The following is a 24652-nucleotide window of genomic DNA, read 5'->3' as shown; positions in this document are numbered from 1 at the left end:
AGACCAAGACGACGATGGTTAGACTCAGTTTCTAGCGATTGAAAGATAAGAGGTATATAACTAAATGAGGCCACAGGCACTAGTTGCGAATAAAGGATTGTGGCGACATTTAGTTAATTCACGGAGGCTTTCAGGCTGAACGCTGAAAGGCATAACGTTCTATAATGTTGATGTATGTATGTATGTATGTATGTATGTATGATGCATAGTATATAAACATATATGAAAAATGACAGTTTCTTAACACAACAGAATTATTTGGACATTGTTTTTCATCCTGCTTTGTGCAGCCCTGGAGTGTAGTGCCCTTGAAGTACAGAGTTCCAGTAACATGTCAGTGAGCTTAGTATTGACAAAGCTTTTATTGAAACAGCAATATGAATACAGGACAGAGCTGAAACAACACACTGACCATCCCAAAGTCCTCATAGACAGAGGGGAATCGATGACTGCGAGATAAATAAAGAATAACGGTAGCTTTCGAAATTCAGTCAGCCACTGGTAAGAGAATTCCTGCCCAAACAATTCGGAGGACAATGAAAAAAGCAGTGGCGACTCCTGACTTCTGGTTTAAGGGATGTAACGGGGGAAAAAATTGCAAACACCAACGCAAACAGACCGTCATTCCAAACACACTTTTCAAGAGAAAACAACGAACAAGGCTAACAGAAAAGTTTACTTAAGATCTTAGATCCACTAATCCAATGGTCTGTTTTTTAAATATTTCTGTTGAAATGACGAACACACTACTTAAGTTATGTAGTTACATTCAAAGTTGGACGCGGTTGTCCTTCATTTATAATTATGCTTTTCTCCAAAAGTCTACTACGAGTAAATGGAGAATCGGATTGCGCGGTAGAAACACTTGACCCTGGCGTTCCTACATCCCTGCCTGCTGAACTACTCTCCAATCGGTGTGATGTAATTTTAAAATCGCATTTTATTTGTTTGATATTTACACTATAAGCACACGAAACTGAATCATTTATATTACAACATACATATGTCCTATATCATCATTTATAGCACAAGAAAAGAACCAGTCAGAAGCAAGAACTCCAGTATTTCACGAAATAGCAAATAAATCCCAGCCACACGTGATAAGTTACAGGATTCTACCTTGCACCGCCCTCTTACGGATGTGGTTGTTCGTTCTGCATCCCAACCCCACGAAAGACAACAAACAACAAGGGTCCAATGCTCGTGCTGCCATCTCTGGAGTAGTTTGATAATTAGTAGCAGTCACTACCCAGCCAAGCTCGTGTCATCCCTCTCTGAGTGTCGATAACAAATAACTTCCATTAGAATTTGAAAAGTGAATGTTTATTTTTCGTTGAAAATACAAGGGATGTAACACATCAATCGCATGTATGGGAAATTCGCCACTGAAAAAAAGCCGGCTAGAATCGCACGAAAGAAGCCCTACATTTGCGAGAGGAACAGGCGTGGACAATTGATGTCGCAAAACATTTCGAAGGTAAACATCCCTCTTCGAACATCGCATGTCCACGCTTTTTTCGGCTGGGTGGCGCTCATCTCTGCTGTTACCCAGTCGGCCCAAGGAAAATCAAACCGGCAGACGCCTAGTTGGCTGTCGCCTCCCCTCTCCACTATGTACTCGTGCCTAATCAAGGGCGTGGACACCTCTTATTCTCCCACCTCCATCCGTGATGAAATTCGCCGCAGCGGAACCTTTGTTGAAGCGGTTCTTCGCCTCCAGGATGGCCTATCAGGACAACCTTCTCCAGACGTCGTCGCCTTCTTCCGCTTTCCAGGCCCACCGCTCGGCATCATCGAAAACGGTATACGTCTCTATATGCTGACTATACTGCAGTCCCTACTCCGGAGCATCTACTACGGCAAATGATTTCCCTTCCTGACTTCCCCATCTCTCCTACCATCCCTCCCATCGTTATTCACTCCACCTCCACGTTTACTACTACCACCACCATCACCACTTCTGTACATTCTGCTCCGTCTACTTCCACCTGCACTGTTACGTCCAGTCACCCCTTTTCTATCATGTCTGCACCCGTTATCTCCCTACCTGCTCATTCACAGCCGCCCCCTGCTCACTTCACCGATGCCACCGTCGCAGCTCCGCCACTCTCTCCCAACACTGAAGACTCCTCCGTACCAGCTCACCACCGGCTTTCGTCACCGAGCTGTGTTGTCCGTGGCCTGGACCCCGCCTTCACCGAGCAAGACATCCTGGCTGAACTGAACTTAGCAGGCGTCCCCGCCCGTCGAGCGCTACGCATCGCATCTTCAACTCCAGCGGCCCGACCTTCATGGTTCGTCTCCAACTCTCCTCTGCAGCCGACGTCGACCATCTAATCACCACCGGCGTCCGTTTTCGCGGGCGAAAATATCGCGTGGAACCTTCTCGCTCCCCACCCCGCCCCGCACGTTCCCCTCCTCTTACCTCTTCTCGTAGTCCGCCGCCCGCCCCGCCACCCTCGCCACCACCACAAGCGGTTCCCCTACCCGCTCCACAACCTAACTTCTTCATACCGCCCCTCCCGACCCTAGACCTTCTCCGCCTTCTTGCCACTTCCATTACCAACATTACCGCCACCATTTCCTACCATCTCTCACAATACTACCCTCCACCTTACACCCAATTTCTACCAGCACCATTTATGTAATACGCTTATGTACATCTCTGTAAATATATCTCACTTTCTGTAATGCGCGCCCGAGCTACATCTGTCTTAAATAAAACCAATTATCGCCTCGTCCCCTGCTGTTCGTAGGGGTTTGCCTGCGCGGGGTGCTTCGGGGGCTTCGCCCTGGGTCCCGGCTTGTTATGATGGTGCCCTTACGCCAGATTCATTCACTCTTTTCCTCCACTGGTGTATACGACACACACCCCCTAGATTATAACTTCTCCACCACTTCTTTCCTCTATAAGGCCTAAGAGCTCCTTAGTTGAGCTGATGGCCCGCCCCTCCTCGTTTGAGGAGAGGAATGAAATAACTTGTTTTCGCTTCGCTTCGAAGGTAAACAAAAGATTTTGCTGGGAAACCAACAATTTGATCGGGACTGTGAAAGCTTCGGGTGTGAATGAGCTCGTGTTTATTGAAGAAGTATCGAAAATGAAAGGATACCTAAACATTCTTCATCAAAATTTACGTCCGCCTCCGTAACGTAACTGTTAGCACTATTACCTACCGTCCTCGATGGCCCGGGTTCGGTTCCTGGTACTGCCAGAAACTTAAGAGTGGCAGAAGGACTGGTACGCCTATATGGTTGAAATGGTAGATGAAGCTCATCTCCATTTGGGATGTGCCTGAAGAAAGCTCCACCACTTCAGGCTGAGATCACGAGCTTACCAACATTTTCGAACACGTTCAGAAAATTTTGGAATTGCTAAGAAGTTCATGTTCTATCACGACAAGGACGCCAAGCATAACTCTCATATTGTTTAGATGTATCTGCTCTACAATAGCCGTAAAGTGCTCCTCCACCACAAAGTCCTGATATGAACCCTATCGAACATGTGTGGGCTGAACTTTACGGCGAGGTTCAATCTAGACCTTCAAAATCAAAAGAACTGAAAAAGGGACTTCTCAAAGAATGGGAAAGAATCTTGGGTCCGGGACACATTCACGCTATCTCCAATTCGGGTCCCAGAAATGTTTTAACCCAAAGGGCGAATTCTACCATGTCCAAAGAAGGAACTTAGATGCGAAAATTACGATTTTTTTTTTTTGCAAATTGTACGTAATTATTAAATGCCAATATGTGGCTAGAGCTGCGACTCTCATGCCACGGTAGCCATGTTGATGACGTCATAGTTCATCCCTGCAATCTGTGGCAGGTCAGCCATGATGAAACTATGACGTCACGAAGCAACATCTGACATTTAAATGGGCATACAAACACCAACTAAGCATCCCACGGGTTACAGCAGAAAATGAGCACTTCACATCACATAATGCATACTGATGATATAAAGTCACCATATAAATCACAACGAACGATTAAAATACTGGAATTTAATAACAAAGGAAGAAAACATCCGAGATCGCTTCGATACCGCTTGAGCGCCCGATCAGTAGGGGGCAATTTACGATTCCCAATTTACTAACGCGGGTGCATTTTTAGGAATCCGAAACGCGTGTACGAACGGTATGAAACGATACGTGATGCGGAGATGAGGAGAAATCCTTCCCTTATGCTTTGCCAGTGACCCACCGCCCACCCAAAAAAGTGTTATTACCCACACAGAAAACGGAGGCTACATTACATTGCAAGTTCACACAGTAGCAAGAATAGGAAGTAGTGTGTTCAAATGGTACTCACAGAAGGTTATTTAGGTATCCATTGCACGTAGGCTACTGCCGGCTTCGTCCACGAAACAAGCCAGCATTAAGTTGAAAGCACTCGAGGTTAGATTCGTCTCACTGTGATATGCAATTAAACACGTAAAAAGCACATAAAACCACCTTGAATGTACAAATCATTCAGTACTTAGTTAACTAGATAATAGCGCGCAATGTGCTTATACGAGCCATTAATTAAATAAATATGATAACTGGAAATGACAGTAATGACACAACTATCACGACCACGTGGTAATTGCTGCAGCTAACCGCTCCGCCATCGTCGATTTACACATGCGCATGAGAAGTACCAACCTAACGAACGAACCACTTGGCGACTGCCTTCAACCCCTAACGCCAATACTTAGACTACCTGTTTATTGACGACGAAAGTAAATCATAGGATTACATTATTTTGTACTTCCAAATTGCACAATGTTTATTCACCATTGTTAGGCATTTCTTTCAATAATCCCTTACGAGCCACGCGTATGTGTATATTTAGATGAGCCCAAGCTCATAAGAACCGCGGGAGTTACGCCCCCTGCCTGCCACGAGGAAGGGTTGGCGGCTCCACATGTGCTGTACGGGGTACAGGGGGTGACGTCATATGACGTCACGATCATTTTTCTTGTTCACAAAGAAATGTTACATAATTAAATCAGGTGCGCATGCGCAGTAGCGAAAATTCGGACCTAGTTTTCGGATATTAATTCCCTGTCTCTAACACCCTATGACGTCATCACCCGTCCGTCACCAAGTGAACATGGTCGCCATGTGCTCTTCCAGTCCTATACAGCGTCCTTTTCAGGGTTCTATATGGCAGGTAATAGTACAAAAACCTAGTATTTTCGCACCTCTACTCCTTCCTTGTACCCTAATGAACATATCTTATATCTGGACCTACTCTAAAAAATTAGTTTTAGGCGCCTAAAATAGGCTTTTAAAACAAGTAAATAGGCTTTTAAAAGAGGAAATAGGCAAATAAAATATGTTTTAAAAATGTTTGGATAGGCACGAAATAGACTTTAAAATATTACAATATACACTTAAACTGTAACGTGATACTTTTTTTATTTTAACAAACGTGGTATCCCTATTATTAACCGAAATAACTGCAAAATTAAGACAGAATAAAAAAGACATTTATCAAAAACAATATATACTAAAAGAGTCATGTGTCAAAAAAGTTATGGATTATATGATATATCATTATCAGTACTGATCTAAAACCTTAATACTAAAATCACTGTACACAATTACAGCACTGTAGGCGTCCAATAGCGGTGTAAACGCGAATGGAGTACGTGTTTATTATTTGTGAGGAAATTAAATGAAATGGCGTATGGCTTTTAGTGCCGGGAGTGTCCGAGGAGAAGTTCAGCTAGCCAGGGGCAGGTCTTTTGATTTGACGCCCGTAGGCGTGATGAGGATGAAATGATGATGAAGACGGCACATACACCCAGCCCCAGTTCCAGCGAAATTAACCAATTAAGGTTAAAATTCCCGACCCTGCCGGGAATCGAACCCGGGACCCCTGTGGCCAAAAGGCCAGCACGCTAACCACTTAGCCATGGAGCCGAACATTTTTGAGGAACATTCCTACAGTACTTTCATTCGTAGTTTGCTTTAAAGTACATAACAATAATCTTCTCCAAATTTTCCACAGTCAGGCTGTGTCTTTTGTCTGTTAAAATCATTTTGAAAGCAGAAAAAGAGCGCTCCACACTCCCAGATGTTAGAGAGGCATAGGAAAATTTACCTACATTTTTCAGTTCAATTTCACTTGATAAGTCTACCTTTTCCCCATCCATTACCTGATGAACCCTTTTCAGCACTGAATAACCTGGGTTCTTCTGCAGTACACTAGACCACTTGTCTCATTTTATCTCCTACCTTGCCCCTAGCACTTTGTATGTTATTCTCAGCTTCCTCAATTACGTAAAATTGCTGTTTGAGACTGTTTCCGTTTTCCTCCATTTTTGTAATGGTGACTGGAAGAAATGAAAAATTTGCCTGAATATACGCAATGTCTCTCTGAACACTGGAACAATCATTTAACAGCTCCTTGACAGACGACACCACGCAGAGTTGTCCGTTAAAGGCAAGTGTCTATCACAGTCATAATTTCCTCAAGATGTTCTGCATAATACATGGCAGCTTCCATCCAGGAACCCCAACGGGTGATGATTGGCTGTGATGGAGGGGGAATAGAGGGTAGTTTCTCTCGAAAGATGGCTATTCTTGATGGAGCCTTACAGAACACTTTCTTCATTGTTGAAATGAGAGTATTTACTGCAAGAAACTCGGCCCTAACTGTTTCTGCGCGTCAATGCAAGGCATGGGCCATGCAAGTAACATGAATTAAAGAAGGATAGAAAGTTTTGAGGAGAGGCGCAGTGGCAATCATGTAAAAAGCAGCATTGGAGACAAGGAGAAGGACTTTAGAATCGACACTCCCAGGATACAACAATTGCAACCCCTTGTTGATGAAGTATGCAATGCTTTGACTATTGACTTTCTCAAGCTGTTTAGAGCAAAGAAGGTGAACGGTAGATGCCTGATTGGGTTCCAGTTTTCCTACTATATGGTTAGCAATGTACCTGCCCACAGAGTCGGTGGTTTCGTCCACACACAATCATATGCAAGACTCCCCAATATCCTCCCTGATTGACAAAATTACCTCATTGTAACAAATATCCAAGTAGGTAGTTTTTCTATAATGTAGATGCTGATGGGATGTGCTGCTTGGTGTATTTCTGTAAAAAAATCTCTGAAAACCGGATGATGCACAGCATTCCAGGGGATATTTGCTGCAACTAGGACTCTACACATATCAGCATAGAAACCATTATGGGTTGTAGGAGATATAGTTTGTGTGAGCAGAGTCTGTCTAATGTTACTTTTCATGGCTGCTTTCGCTTTGTGACTGGCAGTATCTGCATGCTGCTGAAGGTGGCATTTTTTCTCATGTGAAATCTAAAACACAATAAAGTGATGTCAGTTAGAGACTAAGATGAGGAATAGAAAAGGTGAGCTATTGAACATAATTTGTAATTTTAAACTATTTAAATTAAGCCATTATTACTCTAAAGTTAATTAAGAACAAGAACACTACAGCCCCCGAAGGGCCTTGGCTTTCAATAACGGTTGCTGCCCAGCTCATGGCCTGGAGATATTGGGTGGCGTGTGGTCAGCAAGATACATCCCTCAGCCGTATTGCCTTGCCTCCGTGACCCCTGCCCACTGTAGCTTTTCAGTTGTCCTCACGATGCTGGGACAACACCGGTACTGGAAATCAAACCCAGGTCGCCTGGACTAGGTCTCTACAATTAGAGGAGCCAATATCAAAGCCTTAGTTTTAGATTAATATGAAATTTAAGATATATGCACATGCCTGTTTATTGCAGTACTGGCAGAAAATCATCCCTGGAAATTGTACAAGCCATTGTTGTATAAGCGCACTCTTAGATGATTTCGTTTTAGGCATGATGAACTATATTCACTTAAACAGATGTTCTTTCACTGGCGACTTGACACAGTATGTCCCTTCTTACTACCCGCTTCTTGTTCTTCCTAGATAATCCTCCCCCTCACCCCGTCACTCGACACAGTACGTCCTTTACTACCTGCTCGTTGTTCTTCTGAGCTAATCCTCCGCCTCCACCCTTCACTCAGCATTCCTTTGGTGACAGTTGTCTGGGAAGAGCACGTTTCTGTGAAAAACCCACCCTCTGCTGTTCTGCTCGTTCCAGGGATGTCCATTGTGTGATTGTAAAAATTACAGAAATGTAATTTTATTTTAAAGGTAGAAAATAAAATTACAGAAATGTAATTTTATTTTAAATGTAGAAAATAGGCAATTTTAGGCACCGAAATAGTAAAATAGGCTTTAAAGGTCCAAATAGGCATTTTAGGGCACTATAAAACTCTATTAATGTAAGAGATTTATAATAAAACGTCAACATATTTTTAAAAATCATGTTATTTCGTAAGGAACGAAATAGGCATTTGCCTTAAAATCCCAGGTCTACTAATACACTGACTGACAGAGCAAATGCAACACCAAGAAGGAGTGGTCAGAACTTTATGCCAATTGCAGGGTAGACTGACGTCACTGAGGTATGCTCATGATGTGAAATGCGCCGCTGTGCTGCGCACGTAGCGAACGATAAATGGGACACGGCGTTGGCGAATGGCCCACTTCGTACCGTGATTTCTCAGCCGACAGTCATTGTAGAACGTGTTGTCGTGTGCCACAGGACACGTGTATAGCTAAGAATGCCAGGCCGCCGTCCACGGAGGCATTTCCAGCAGACAGACGACTTTACGAGGGGTATGGCGATCGGGCTGAGAAGGGCAGGTTGGTCGCTTCGTCAAATCGCAGCCGATACCCATAGGGATGTGTCCACGGTGCAGCGCCTGTGGCGAAGATGGTTGGCGCAGGGACATGTGGCACGTGTGAGGGGTCCAGGCGCAGCCCGAGTGACGTCAGCACGCGAGGATCGGCGCATCCGCCGCCAAGCGGTGGCAGCCCGCACGCCACGTCAACCGCCATTCTTCAGCATGTGCAAGACACCCTGGCTGTTCCAATATCGACCAGAACAATTTCCCGTCGATTGGTTGAAGGAGGCCTGCACTCCCGGCGTTCGCTCAGAAGACTACCATTGACTCCACAGCATAGACGTGCACGCCTGGCATGGTGCCGGGCTAGAGCGACTTGGATGTGGGAATGGCGGAACGTCGTGTTCTCCGATGAGTCACGCTTCTGTTCTGTCAGTGATAGTCACCGCAGGCGAGTGTGGCGTCGGCGTGGAGAAAGGTCAAATCCGGCAGTAACTGTGGAGCGCCCTACCGCTAGACAACGCGGCATCATGGTTTGGGGCGCTATTGCGTATGATTCCACGTCACCTCTAGTGCGTATTCAAGGCACGTTAAATGCCCACCGCTACGTGCAGCATGTGCTGCGGCCGGTGGCACTCCCGTACCTTCAGGGGCTGCCCAATGCTCTGGTTCAGCAGGATAATGCCCGCCCACACACTGCTCGCATCTCCCAACAGGCTCTACGAGGTGTACAGATGCTTCCGTGGCCAGCGTACTCTCCGGATCTCTCACCAATCGAACACGTGTGGGATCTCATTGGACGCCGTTTGCAAACTCTGCCCCAGCCTCGTACGGACGACCAACTGTGGCAAATGGTTGACAGAGAATGGAGAACCATCCCTCAGGACACCATCCGCACTCTTATTGACTCTGTACCTCGACGTGTTTCTGCGTGCATCGCCGCTCGCGGTGGTCCTACATCCTACTGAGTCGATGCCGTGCGCATTGTGTAACCTGCATATCGGTTTGAAATAAACATCAATTATTCGTCCGTGCCCTCTCTGTTTTTTCCCCAACTTTCATCCCTTTCGAACCACTCCTCCTTGGTGTTGCATTGTCACTGTCAGTCAGTGTATATCACGGCGCCTACAAGTGAACTGGAGATAGCGTGAATGTGTACCGTAACCGCAACGAGTTATAAAATTTGGAAGTGTTAAAGTGAACTTTATTTGGACACGTATCGATGAAAATAATGTCGTCTGGAAATTACGGTTATAATTTTCAGATGTCGATGATTGCAGCAAATGTTCAGTAATTTACATTCATCATGAGTACTAGTCAATATATTAAATGTTTATTGTATTTACAAAATTTATTTGAGTATATGACAATGTATGAACGTCCAGTCCTTGCCCCGTTTCTCTATTGGGGCGTAGCGAGTTGTACGACCGGATGCCCTTCCTGAAGTCAACCTCACTAGAGGAGTTAATTACATGAAGTGAATGACGTGATATATGATAGTATGAAGGGAGAGGGTGAAATTCGGTGCCGGCACATAACCTACTCCTTTTGAATAGCACCAAGGGTTCTGCTCAGGGCTTTATGTCACCATCTGACGGTCAGCGTCATACGCCGTCCATCCATATGCACACTGATGAGAGGTTTGGAATTTAATCCAAGCTTTTAGCTTGCAGTCTGGTGATTAGAAATTGTATACCACCACCACTCCTACCCTGCCGACCATTACTCTGATACCACCAACGGGAATCGAACCGGCTAACCTCGGTGTCGCACCATATACACTCCACACGCTATCATGGCCACCACGCGGGCTCGTCTGAGTCCATGACAATGACAGTATTAAATAACGAGTGTCCGAATATTTTTGTACATCTGTTCTGTTGTGATACGAATTGGCTCGGCTTAGTAGGTCAGATGTAAGTCAGGAGGAGGATCACGTGACCAGCCGCTATTTTGATTTCCAAGATGGCTGCCTACAGTACTCGGGTAGGGTAAAACATGTACTCCTTTTTTTTCTCGATTTATTGCCCATTTAAACCCCGAATTTTGACAAATCCAAATTGGAACACAATATATCAATCACTTTATAACTTATCGATACATTCTGAGGCTGAAAACAGTGGAAATGTCAAAAGGCCTAAATAACGAATCGAACCGTTGACCCTTCCGGTTTTTAACCTGACTTATTGTGTTCGTCAATACTCATGTGGGGGTATTAACAAGTTGGAGAAAGATCTCTCCTTTTTTGCTTTAACACCAACCGTTTTCGAGATATTTGCATTTTTATCCAAATTTGGCAACTTGACTCACCTTTGGTCCTAGCGACTTAACCTTCGGGGTGTGAGAATATAACTGCGAAAGGAAATGAGGCTGATCGTCGTAGGAGGGGGGGGGGGTCGATATTTGTCAGTTTTACTTTAAGCTCCACCGTTTTCGAGATATTTGCTTTTCTATCTAAATTTCGGCAATTTGGCCCACCCTCGATGCATACTTGTTCCTACGTTCCCAAAATTTCGCACATGTATTCCCGATACTAAAAGCTGATCGAACCACCACTTAAGCAATTTCAGCTAAGACCAACTGTTTTCGAGATATCGGGCATTTTATCAAAGCTCTATCTTGACGACTCTCCGTTCACTATTCTGGTCATTGTATGTCATCCGTCCCTGCATTACCAACTCGTGCATTTCCTCTGTTTGATGTTTGTGTTAATAATTCCGTAGTAACCCACCCACGCTCAGACGCGCAGAATGTCAGTACTCATCTTTCTAATGAAAGCTGTCTCGGATCAGTGTTAGAATTTCCAACGTGATCTCAAGTTTGCAGGTTTGATCCTGGCTGAGGTAGCCGATGTTGTCCTTGTTGGCACGTCAAAGATCTCTGTGGCGCACTTATTATCACCCGACAGTATTAAGTTATCTCCGCCATGGCCGACTGCATAGGCCAGTTACTGAGTCACAGTATACGTTCCAGTAGAATTCCGCTTTCGTTGGTATGTTTGTCTGTTAGGTCATCAGCCCAGAGGCTGGTTGGATCCTCAAATAGCAGTAAAGCTAATGCATTGAGCTCGCAGTTGCTATCAACAGTATTGATGTAGGAAGGAAGTCAGCTCTCGGACGAAAGGTATAGGAAAACAAAAAAAATCAATGGCAGTACCAAAATGAGACGTAATAGGCAAGACGAAGAGTGAGATAGTTTGCCATTGCTTTTCTCACTGGGTAGCACAATTAACCCTATGAGCAATACCTTTCATGATACTCAGACACTTTGGTTGTAGTCTGAATGCCATTGCTCAGCACCACCCATACCCCAGCAGCTTCCATATTGTCACAGCCATGGACGAGACTGGGATTTCAGTGGAAGTTACATTTTGCTCTGGCCTGTGCCAAGAGATGGATGTCTCTGTGATGTAGTGGTTAGCCTGATTAGCTACGGAGGCCCAGGTTCGATTCCCGGCTCTGCCACGAAATTTGAAAAATTGTACGAGGGCTGGAACGGAGTCCACTCAGCCTCGGGAGATCAAATTAGTAGAGGGGGTTCTATTCCCACGTCAGCATCCTGGAAGTGGTTTTCCATGGCTTCCCACTTCTCCTCCAGGCAAATGCCGAGATGGTCCACTGCCACTTCCTTCCCTTTTCCGTGTCTACCACTTCCAATCTTCCCATCCCCCCACAAAGCCCCTGTTCAACATATCAGGCGAGGCCACCTGGGAGAGGTACTGGTTCTCCTCCCTAGCTGTATCTCCCCGACCCAAAGTCCCACGCTCCAGGACACTGCCCTTGAGGCGGTAGGGGCTGGATCCCTTGCTGAGTCCGAGGGAAAAAGCCAATCCTGGAGGGTAAAGAGAATAAGAAAGAAAGAAAGAAAGAAAAGAAAGATTATTATTCTTAATGATAGCCCCTTCATGTGTGTAGTCTCTGGCCGAAGATCAATGGCGAACTATTGTACATTCGAAATATTTTACGCGAGAGGCAACTACCAGCATAATATAGAGGGAGCTGCATCTTCTTGGGAGTTACGACTGTAGTTACCCGTTGTTTTCAGTGTGCAACAGTATCAACTTTGTTAAGCGTTCTTCTTCTTCTTCTTCTTGTACCATATCTTCATCGGATGTCGGCTGTCATCAGGGCGATCTCGTTCTCAGTAACTCGAGTACTGAGCCCATACCATTCTCGTAGGTTCCGTAGCCAACTTATTCTCCTTCTTCCCCATTTCTGCTTCCTTAGATTTTACCTTGTAAGATAAGCTGAAGGGGTCTATATTTATCATTTGGAATGATAAGGCTAAAGTATTCAAATGTCTTCTTTCTGATGTTGTGCATGACCTCTGGCTCTTTGTTCAGGCGCTGGAGTACTTCAGTGTTACGTATTCTGTCAACCCATGATGTTCTGAGGAGGCGTCAGAAACACCACATCTCAAAGGATCGAAGGTGGGTTGTTTTTGTGGTAGTCTCTGTTAGGGGTTTTAAGTCCCTGTAACAGAATAATATTGAAGGTCATTTCAGACAAGACTTCTACGCTTACAACTTCCGAAAGGCTGCTACCCGCTTCCTAAGAAACATAGATATCTCGCCAGATACCCACCCATCCGGTATGGTTGCATCTACGGTTGGGCTGCCTGCTTCAATGGGACACATAAGCCTTCCCACTGCGACCCCACGTATGCAGTTCACTGAGCAGGGATTATTAGTGTTATTCGTTTTACGTTCCAGTAACTACTTTTGCGGTTTTCTGAGGCGCCGAGGTACCGGAATTTTGCTCAATAGGAGTTCCTTTACGTGTCCGCTAATTTACTAACACGAGCCTGGTGTATTTGTGTACCTTCACGTATCATCGAAATGAGCCACGATCGAACGCGCCAACCTGGAGTCAGCAGGCCAGCACTGTACCAGTAGGAGAGGGATTATTATTATTATTATTATTATTATTATTATTATTATTATTATTATTATTATTATTATTATTATTATTTGCTATTGCTTTACGTCGCACTGACACAGTTAGATCGTATGGCGACGATGGGATAGGAAAGGTCTAGGAATGGAAAGGAAGCGGCCGTGGCCTTAATTAAGGTACAGCCCCAGCATTTGCCTGGTGTGAAAATAGGAAACCGCGGAAAACCATCTTCAGAGCTGCCGACAGTGGGGTTCGAACCCACTATCTCCCGGATGCAAACTCACAGCTGCGCGCCCCTAACCGCACGGCCAACTCGCCCGGTGTTATTTATTATTATTATTATTATTATTATTATTATTATTATTATTATTATTATTATTATTATTATTATTATTATTATTATATCATAGTCTATTTGTCACCATCGCCAATCTTACCTTGTTTATTAAAATTGCCCCTTGTTGTTTTTCAAGGTCAGTTTAATTACTCAAGTTACTCAACACAAATAGCTCATAGTAGCTTAGTAATGCATATAATGTTGTAATTCATGAGGATATAGTAGCCGTCGTTATGCAGGATATTACTACTGAAGGAATTAATTCAAGAGTTTGTTATTAACTTTGCTAAAGGCGTTGGTTATCTCATCACCAGCTGGTTTATTGCCCTTGCATTACCAGGAATCGTGCCATCTTCTTCATTAGTGATGATGTAAATATTTATCTTTAAGTATAATTGATTCTAGCCTCCACAGATCTCTTTCAAGAAAATTGAATCATTATCTAATTACGTAAACCTAATCTAGTTGTTACAGAAGATAAACGTATTCAGGTACTAAATTAAATCATTGCTTTAGTCAACAGAGGTGTGTGTGCGTCTATCATATCGGGAGTTATTGTTTTCTCAGTTTAACTTCGAAACTGCAAGTTGTAGAATTAGACTGTATTAAGAGGATGTTTAAGTGACTTAAGAAGTAGATCATCAACCAAGGGAGAGAAAATTTGAATTCTGAGTCTTCGAGGAATAAAATTGTCACGAGTGGTGAGGAAACTGTAGAATCATGGAAGTTAAGGAAAGGAGACCTGTTGGTATTAGTAAATGTGATCGGACTGGAAAGATGGGAGTCCAGCAATCCATGCCATCTATGTGTCAGCGTTTATAAATTAGGGAAAATGCTCCAAATGAATCGCAGTGAGTTATTCTTAATATGATCATAACTTTACTCTATATATTGTATATGGCTTCAAAGATTAAGTCCCAGGAAGAGCTTCACCGATTGCGATTAGCCTATAAACATAAGTATTCAAGCTCTTTAGTAGACTTTTTCAATAGTGAAATTACCAGAGTTTCGTCTTCATTGTTTGAGATTGGGTTGCGGAATATTGCCGAGATATATTAAGATTGTGAGTTATCATCCTTAGGTTAAGTCCCCTTTGTAGCACATACAATGATAATGTACGAGGGGAAATAAGTACCCCCTTTAGTCACAACTTTGGCATTCATATAACATTTCTTTAAGTTCTCAGAAGGGAATTGTAATTTAATTTCACCGATTACCAATATTGTGCAAGTGTCCTACTAATTGAGCTCCCGTGAAACACCGTCTTGTTCTACCTGTTAAGATACGTTTATATGGAGATAATGGTACTACTAATAAAGAGTTACAGGACCGCTGGAAGTTCAAGTCATTTAGTATATATTGTGCACTTCCTCGCAGGGGAAAAAACTAGCCATTTCACAATTAAGGAAAGCCAAAATAAGTTGAATATTTGTAATGATATGGTTGCATTTTTCACTTTATAAATGACTAGCTGTAATACCCGGCGTTGCCCGGATAGTTTCTGAATATTTACCTTTAAGATTTGCATTACCAGTTAGTTATGTGTGATGTGAATTTTTATAGAATTCATTTTTGAGTTGTAGATTGATATGTTACCGTCTGTTATGTAGTTTTAGAATTATTTAGATGTCTTTGATTTCAAGTTTTAGATTATTTAATTTTCGAGTAAAACTTCGTCCTTATGGAAGCTCGAATCGACTGGGAAGTATTTGATCCTGTCAAAAATTAATAAGTGATAACTGTATGTATTTAGCCGTCGCACTATAGATACGATGTACAGGATTTCAACTGTCAATGAGACTGTCCCCCTCTCGCCCCCCTACCCCTAAGAGATAAAAAATCAGGATTGTCACCATTCACCTCAGTGACCCCGAAAACTGTAGATTCGACACTGTTTTCGATTATTTTTATAACTCACTCCCCCCTCACCCACACCCCAAAGAGGGTTGAACATGAACTTTAAAAACTTAGGAGTGTCACTATTCATTTCAGCGACCACGAAAACTATGGATTCGATAATACTCTAGATTTTTTATACCACCCCCCCTCGCCCCCTACCCATAAAGGTGCTAGGGGTGTCTTACCCCCACGTGGTTTGTCTCCTGATACTAATTGATAAGTGTACCAAGTTTGGTGAAATTGCTCCAGTGGTTTGGGAGGAGATGTGTCATTTACGCACCCACACACACCCATGCACACACATACATCCATTTTTATATAGCAAGAAGAAGAAGATAAGATTTTTATATATAGTTTTTCGATTATTTTTATATCTCACCCCCTTCGCCCCCCACTTGGACTTGCATAAAATCCGGAGTATTACTATTCATCTCAGAGACCCTGAAATCTATGGATTCGAAACTATTTTTAATTATTTATATATCTCACCCCCCACCTTCGCTCCCCACCTAAAAGGGGGCTGAACTTGGACTTTAAAAAATTCTGGAGTATTACTTATCAACTCAGCGACCCCGAAAACTATGAATTCGACAGTATTCTCGATTATTTTTATAACTATCCCCCTGACCCCCCTCCCTTAAGGGCGTTAGGGATGGCTTACCCCCACAGTGCTCGTCTCTCGATAGTAAATAATACGTGTACCAAGTTTGGTTGACATTGCTCCAGTAATTTAGGAGGAGATGTGTCATTTACACACAAACACACATACATCCATTTTTATATGTAGTAAGATTTTTATACTTCACCCCCTTTCCATCCCCGCCCAAAGGAGTCCTATGAGTGCCTTACACAACAGGATATTTTTTCCAGATATTAAGTCTTATTTGTATCAATTTTGGTTGGCAGCTATGCCCAAACGTACATACATAATCTCGCTGCTCTAGAATCCTGGATCTGACGTTGCCATGGTTACGACAGTTCATTTCTTCTATTCGATTCCTAGAGCAGGGGTAGTGTGGTGCCAATTATCTCCGTAACGGTTGGTTTTAGGGCCTTAAAACATGGTTTTCGGGCCCGTATGGCTTACCTAGTTTTGTTCTTTGCGTCAAGAGGGTTAAATTGAACTTTGTCTCGTCCTTATACGACAAATTCGATATTTTGCCTATATTAGCCTATTATTTTTATATCTGCCCCCCCCCCGTGCCCCCCACCTCGAATTGTTTTGTAAATAAAATACAGCCCATGTTACTCATTGGCAATGTAGCTTTCTATAGGAGAAGAAATTTTTAAAATCGGTTCAGTAGTTTTTGAGTTTACCCGTTACAAACAAACATACAAATTTTTCCTCTTCATAATATTATTATAATATAGACTTACTTTTTCCACCAGCGTTGTGTAAGGTGGTCTCGTATTTCCAGCATCACGGTTTTTGAATCCGGTTAACGTAATCGATTTGCTGTAGGGAGAAAAAATCCAACGGGAAGCCCGTCAGTGACAGCACAGGATCAGGATGACGCTTCCGAAAGGTCACCCGAAATTGGACCTCAAGATCTGCACCCTTCAAGTGGAAATCAACATACGAGAAGGAAAGATCCCACTACTGCAACCAGATCTTCCAACGCAGATAAATTAATTTATTTCCTACAAATTCGAAGTTCACAAGAACAGGACGGAATTGGTTTGATGTTCCTTAGGTTCATCAATACGGTGAAGCAGTTTTCACCTTAGAGAAAAGCTTCAGTCAAGACTCAGTGCATGACAGTGAAAGAATTTACTTATTTACAAAATAACGGAAGAAGTAACATTTTCCTCATCTAGTTACGTTATTGGCCGAGTGCATCTATCTCAATTAATGAACTGCTAATTGTTGATTACTTAATATCAGTTTAAATTGTAACCTTTGTTTAAAAAGACTGCGGTACACCAATCGTAATTACTGATTACTTAATAGTGTTGAGTTAGCGGCGTATTTAATAAATTCGCTCACTTGCTGAAGTTCTAAAAAATTAGTGCTATCGTGCACAGAACCGAACCAACTGCCTACAGCGTTCCTTCCAAGTAAATTGCTGTCACATTTATAGTCTGAACATTAATGAAAAAGCAACCTTTTCTGTTCCTAAATTATATCTGCATTATTGTCACCTACATACCTGCCAATTTCACAGAACCAAAAATCAGGAGATTTTGATATGAAAATCAGAAAAATCAGGAGATAAAATTGGTCAAAACGGTTTATTCTACATGTCTTGTGCAATACAGGAGTACTATGGTATATTATAACACTTATTGTCTCAAAGCCCGACTTGCTTATACGAGGCTACAAGGCTAAAAACTACACATCTCTATTCCCTCACAGGAAGTATGTGTGTGAGTTGATCGGCCTCTGATAAGCCTTCTGAAAATAGTATGAATTCATGCTCCGCATGTGTGAATCAGTCATGCACTTACAAGGGAGCATTCCCTACTCGTCACCACCGATTTCGCTCAAATTTATAGAACATGCAGGGCTTGTCTAGAAATGAAAGTACCCGAAGTGGGAACTCCAGATGGCCAAGCGTATAGAAAATAAAAATAAAAATGTTGACGCGGCTCTCGCACTGTATAAGCCACTTACGTTAGTGCGCACGTCGAGCAGTAGTTGGCGTAGCGGTAAGAGCTCGTACTAGTAATTCGATGGTCGTGAGTTTGACTCCCAGTGTGGAGACTTTTTTCCTCCCAACTTTGATATCATTCATTTTCCAATTAAGCAAAGAGGTGAATAATTAATTTTATTTATTTATCCGCAAAAGGCATAGGAAAGGTAAAAACATTGGGTATTCATTGTCAGACCTTTCAACAAGCGATTGTAATTAAAGCGCGTGCGAAAAGACTTTGTACATGAAAATTCAAAACTTTATTCATTGACATTCGATTATTTAAGTTACATGTGTCAGGATGATATTTATCGTAGAAGCAGGGGAAACAATAATTATTTCTGCATCTAGCACAAGTTATAAATGCCGCATTTTTACAACCACATCGTTGTCCCAACGTCTCCATATCAAAACATACTTGAATGATATTCATAAAGCATTCTCTCTCATCGCAAAGTTTAGAAGCGAACCACGCGTAACGTAACATGTTACTCCACACGGGGAGTTGAACCCACAACCATCGAATTACTAGTCCGAGCTCTTATCGCTACGTTAACTACCGCTCGACGTGTGCACTAAAGTAAGGGGCCTATACAGTGCGAGAGCCGCGTCAACATTTTTATTTTTATTTTCTATACGCTTGGCCATCTGGTGTTCCCACTTCAGGTACTTTCACTTCTAGCCAAGCCCTGCATGTTCTACAAATTTGCGCGAAATTGGTGATGACGAGTACGGAATGCCCCCTTTGTTAGATACCATTACTTAGCAGATTAATATTTCGCATCACGCGCCGTGCGATTTTGCGAAGCGCAATGCAATGTTTACAAGTAATAAATTAAAATTCGCCGGAATTGTCTCCAAATGAAGTCACTAGTCGCTATCTTGGAAATTCTGTCATTAAATTACTAAAATAGACTCCAAACCTAGCGACTACTAGCGTAGACATTGACATATCAGGAAAATCCGCCATATTTTCTAACAGTTTCATGCGGAGGCTTTTAATTGTGGGAAATATCTTATTCATATAAAAATCGTGCATATTTCTTCGTATTGTGCCCAAAGTAAAATCATCGAGATGGATTTTCGGACGCACCGGTCTCACACACTACTCCTTTCTTGACCTGGATGACGTATTTCCATCATTCTCCTTCGGAGCGGCTCCTACTCTCTTCACTGACGACAGCGATAATCCAAGGCAATCTGCCACCTTCTAGTACACAGGGAACCTCTTGTCCCCTGCTTTTTCCCCCTCACATTGAAAGAAACAAATAGCACTCAATATCATTGCAAGTTGAAAGTAAAAGTTGAAAGTAAACGAAGAGCTGTGTTCGTTGCGCGCGTGATTACTACTGAACGCGGCAACACTGCGCCCGATCTCACCACCCGGCCTGCAGTAAATCGCGCGGTCCGGCGTGCATAAAACCTCCCTTGAATATTACTCTTCATAAATTCGGTACCACACTGTACGGTTACAGTTGTTGTAGTTTCTGATAACCATGACTGAGTGCTTCAAAACAAGCCCAAGTTTGTTGCTGTACGTTTATCCTGGGCTGAGAAAGAGTTGCTTTAGAAAAATGATAACAACTCTTTTCGGGGTGGTTGAAGAAAATTGTAACTTGAGTATTACACTACAAATACATGTGGTTATAACATATAAAAATGTAATTACCATCAAACAAGTAGTTTTCCTAGTATATATTCCTAAGTGAGCGCTTCCTAGAGAAGAAGCCAAAAAACCCGGGCAATATTTATTACAACCATAAATAACAAATATTTAATGAATGTCGAAAACCATCTGTCTTATATACGATAATGTAGAATTAAACAAGGAAAATATTGGTATAACTCGCATTGCAATATGCCTAATGGTTCGTTTGTAATTAAAGCCTAAACTCGAGTGTCCATAATAAAAAAGCCGACAGTAGTCTCCAGAATCGTCTACACTGATGTGAACGAACACGAACATAGCACGCGAGAACGAGAGATTTACAATCAATATACAGCTGTCAATAAACATCGCACATTCGCGCGCATTTCTCTTTTTAACAAACGTCGGTATTTCATTTGAAAGCGACCAATGACCACTATGTAAGACATAGGCTATTTGTTGCTGAAAAAGGCTACAAAGTTACTTACGTCATAAATAATTCTGGCTGCAGTTGATCTATATATTCCAGCAGTGTCTCCTATTATAATATTAAATGCACCTGTTGCCTAATATCTCAAAGCAGCCAGTAGTCTATTTACTGGAGAAGCAGGATCATTTCTTTGCGTTGGAATATCCAGTTGGTTACGTGCCAGATGCGACCGTGCCGAATGCGACCCGGCCATTATCGTGCCAATAGCGACCGAGCGGATATGCACCGTGCCGCATGCGACCCATCAATCACTTACAATTGATCTGCATTAAGGGCTGTCACCAAGTGGCAGATTGCTTATCAGTAGCTAACTTGGTCTTTTCTAAAATAAAGGTCTGACACCGTTGTTAGCAGGTTCGAGTGCCGTTGGTCGAAAGATAAATATGATAATGTAATTCCTTTTATGGTTAAAGGAGACGCCGAGGTGCCGGAGCTTAGTCCCGCAGGACTTATTTTACGTGCCAGTAAATCCACCGACACAAAGCTAACGTATTTGAGCGCCTTCAAATACCACCAGACTGAGTCATAATCGAACATGCCAAGTTGGAGTCGGAAGACCAGCATCTCAACCGTCTGAGCCGTCGAGCCACTTAGCCCGGATGAAAAAAAAAATTCACCATGAGAATGTACTGTCGGATTTTTTATTATGGACACTCGAGTTTAGGCTTTAATTACAAACGAACCAATAGGCCTATTGCAATGCGAGTTATACCGATGTTTTCCTTGTTTAATTCTACATTAGCGTATATAAGACACATTGTTTTCGATGTGCATTAAATATTTTTTATTTGTGGTTATAATAAATATTGCCCGGGTTTTCGGCTTCTTCTCTAGGAAGCGCTCACTTAGGAATATATACAAGGAAAACTAATTGTCTGATGGTAATGAAATTTTTATATGTTATAACCACATGTATTTGTAGTGTAATACTCCAGTTGCAATTTTTTTCAACCACCCCGAAAAAAGTTCTTATCATTTTTCTAAAGCAACTCTTTCTCAGCCCAGGATAAACGTACAACAGCAAACATGGGCTTGTTTTGAAGCACTCAGTCATGGTTATCAGAAACTACAACAACTGTAACCGTACAGTTTGGTACAGAATTTATGAAGAGTAATATTGAAAGGAGGTTTTGTGTACGCCGAACCGTGTGATTAACAGCAGGCCGGGTGGGGAAATCGGGCGCAGTGTTGCCGCGTTCAGTAGTAATCACGCGCGCAACGAACACAGCTTTTCGTTTACTTTCAACCTTTAATTTTTCCTCTTATAAATTCCACTTCCCATCACCTTTTCTCATAAGGGCTTTGGACCTTCAAAGGCAGGTCTAAAAATGGTTGACTTATTTAGAAATATCACACTGTACAATTTTTACAAGAGTTATTTGCATTATTATTTACATATATTTACAATATTTAATTCTATCAATTTTCTTCGTCTGAAAAATCACTGTATTCCGATGAATCGGTGCTGCTGTCATTCATGTTGATTATGACTGGCTCGAAATAAGGGACGTTTTCAGACAGTCCATCTTTTTCCCAGTAGTGGTCTTCAATTTTCTTAGCGTGTTTAATGCATTGTTTCCAGAGTTCAGGGGTGACGGTACGTAAGGCTTCTCGGCATAAAGCGTTAATTGCTTCCATACCTCTACCATTTTCTAATGTGTTAGCCATATTTGTTTTTGCTACTTTCCCTTTTACGTAAGCCCAAATGAGCTCGATTGTATTAAGCTCGCAATGGGCCACTGGTAACCAAACAAGCTGTACATCTGGTCGAAGTCGTTTAGTCAGTTGTTCCAGCTTCTTTACCGGTGTTTGAAAATAAGGCCTGGCAAGGACAATCAGCTCTGATTTCGTTAATTTGTTATAATCGTCAACTCCAGGTGGTAGTGAAATATTCTTTGATGTTATCCAGGATATAATTTCAGGTTTCAGCCATGACATGTTCGGGTTTTTAGATGAAGGATCGACCATCGTATGATATGGAGCTTGATTTATAACGGCAGCCGACTTTTGAGGCAATAAACTCAGGACTTTCGTGAACCATTCTTCATAATGAGTCGAGTTCATCTCATTGTGGTAATCACCACTGCCTTTCTTGCCAATAAAACAAAGTTCTGCACCGTCAAGAAATCCTTCTTCACTTCCGATGTGTAAAATTATGATGCGTTTCCCAGCCCCAGACGGTGTTTTGAACCCTCCACGCCATCCATAAATTTGCTGAATGTACCCTCTGTACAGATTATAGTTGTCAAAGTTGTTTTCTAAAGCTTCAATCACGTTTTCTTGCCACCCATATTTCATAGTATGGTTCTGTCCGCACCACGTCTCGTCTGTAAAGAAGATCTTGTAGCCCTGTGCTCTTAAGTCTCTAATTCGTCTAAGGTAGGTGTGTCGGGATGCAGCAACTGTCACAGGTTCCATTAGCACTGGTTTCCTGTTTAGTTTTTTGAATCGGAATCCCAAGCTTCGAACTACTTTCAAAAGCGTAGAAATTGACATATCGGGAAAATCCGGCATATTTTCTAACAGTTTCATGCGGAGGCTTTTAATTGTGGGAAATATCTTATTCATATAAAAATCGTGCATATTTCTTCGTATTGTGCCCAAAGTAAAATCATCTAGATGGATTTTCGGACGCCCCGGTCTCACACACTGCTTCTTTCTTGACCTGGATGACGTATTTCCATCATTCTCCTTTGAAGAGGCTCCTACTCTCTTCACTGACGACAGCGATAATCCAAGACAATCTGCCACCTTCTTGTACACAGGGAACCTCTTGTCCCCTACTTTTTCCCCCTCACATTGAAAGAAACAAATAGCACTCAAAATCATTGCAAGTTCACCCTCTGATAACGGTGGTCTTGGAGGCATCTTGAAGTGACGTGGCCAACATGCAGAACATAGGACAACTGAAAATAGCTTGCGGATAAACCAAGGTCATGGGCATTCTGTTCCACAATTGCCCGGGGCGAGTGTACTGTGTTCGTTGCGCGCGTGATTACTACTGAACGCGGCAACACTGCGCCCGTTTTCACCACCCGGCCTGCTGTTAATCGCACGGTCCGGCGTACACAAAACCTCCTTTCAATATTACTCTTCATAAATTCGGTACCAAACTGTACGGTTACAGTTGTTGTAGTTTCTGATAACCATGACTGAGTGCTTCAAAACAAGCCCAACTTTGCTGTTGTACGTTTATCCTGGGCTGAGAAAGAGTTGCTTTAGAAAAATGATAAGAACTTTTTTCGGGATGATTGAAAAAATTGTAACTTGAGTATTACACTACAAATACATGTGGTTATAACATATAAAAATTTCATTACCATCAGACAAGTAGTTTTCCTTGTATATATTCCTAAGTGAGCGCTTCCTAGAGAAGAAGCCAAAAACCCGGGCAATATTTATTACAACCACAAATAAAAAATATTTAATGAAAGTCGAAAACAATGTGTCTTATATACGCCAATGTAGAATTAAACAAGGAAAATATTGGTATAACTCGCATTGCAATAGGCCTATTGGTTCGTTTGTAATTAAAGCCTAAACTCGAGTGTCCCTAATAAAAAATCCGACAGTAGGCCGGCAGGGTAGGAAAGTTGGTGTATACAATTTGTAATCACTAGATTGCGTACCAAAAGCCTGGATTCAAATCTAAACCTCTTCGCAGTGTTCAAATGAAGTGAGGGAATATGATGCTGTTGATGGTGATTCGGCCGTCGGATAGGGACGTAAAGCATTGAGCAGACCCCTTGGTATTATTCGAGAGGAGTAGGGTACGTGCCGACACCGGGTTTCATCTTTCCCTACCTCATTATCATAATCTCACATCCAGACGCGCAGGCCTCCCATGTGCGTCAGGTAGAAAGACCTGCACCAGGCAAGCCGAAAACGTCCTCGGACACTCCCGGCACTAATAGGACACGATAAGTAAGTAGGACTAAGTCGTAAATAATTTCAGAGAATTAGGATCTTCTTTTTTTGCTTGTGGTATAACGTCGCACCGACACAGACAGGTCTTAAGGCGACGATGTCCGACTCGTTGGCTGAATGGTCAGCATACTGGCCTTCTGTTCAGAGGGTC

General features: G+C 42.6%; 2 protein-coding genes across 11 annotated transcripts in view; one reads left to right on the top strand and one right to left on the bottom strand.

Annotated features, from left to right (window-relative positions):
* Nucleotides 1-24652, bottom strand: part of LOC136871947 (uncharacterized) — a 561695-nt gene that overhangs the window by 314581 nt on the left and 222462 nt on the right. The gene's annotated exons all lie outside the window — the stretch shown is intronic.
* LOC136871946 (uncharacterized) overlaps nucleotides 14418-24652 on the top strand; it is a 519021-nt gene continuing 508786 nt past the window's right edge. The window contains exon 1 of one of the 3 annotated variants that reach the window (XM_068227261.1): nucleotides 14418-14755. In XM_068227261.1, the coding sequence (XP_068083362.1) occupies nucleotides 14737-14755 (19 nt within the window). In that variant the 5' untranslated portion in view covers nucleotides 14418-14736. The remainder of the gene's footprint in view (nucleotides 14756-24652) is intronic. The other 2 variants (XM_067145692.2, XM_067145697.2) reach the window with 2 other exon arrangements.

This window comes from Anabrus simplex, chromosome 4, assembly GCF_040414725.1.
Source record: "Anabrus simplex isolate iqAnaSimp1 chromosome 4, ASM4041472v1, whole genome shotgun sequence".
In the NCBI taxonomy this organism is placed as follows: Eukaryota; Metazoa; Arthropoda; class Insecta; order Orthoptera; family Tettigoniidae; genus Anabrus; species Anabrus simplex.
The sequence above is the reverse complement of the archived record's forward strand: the minus strand, read 5'-3'. Positions and strand labels throughout refer to the sequence as shown.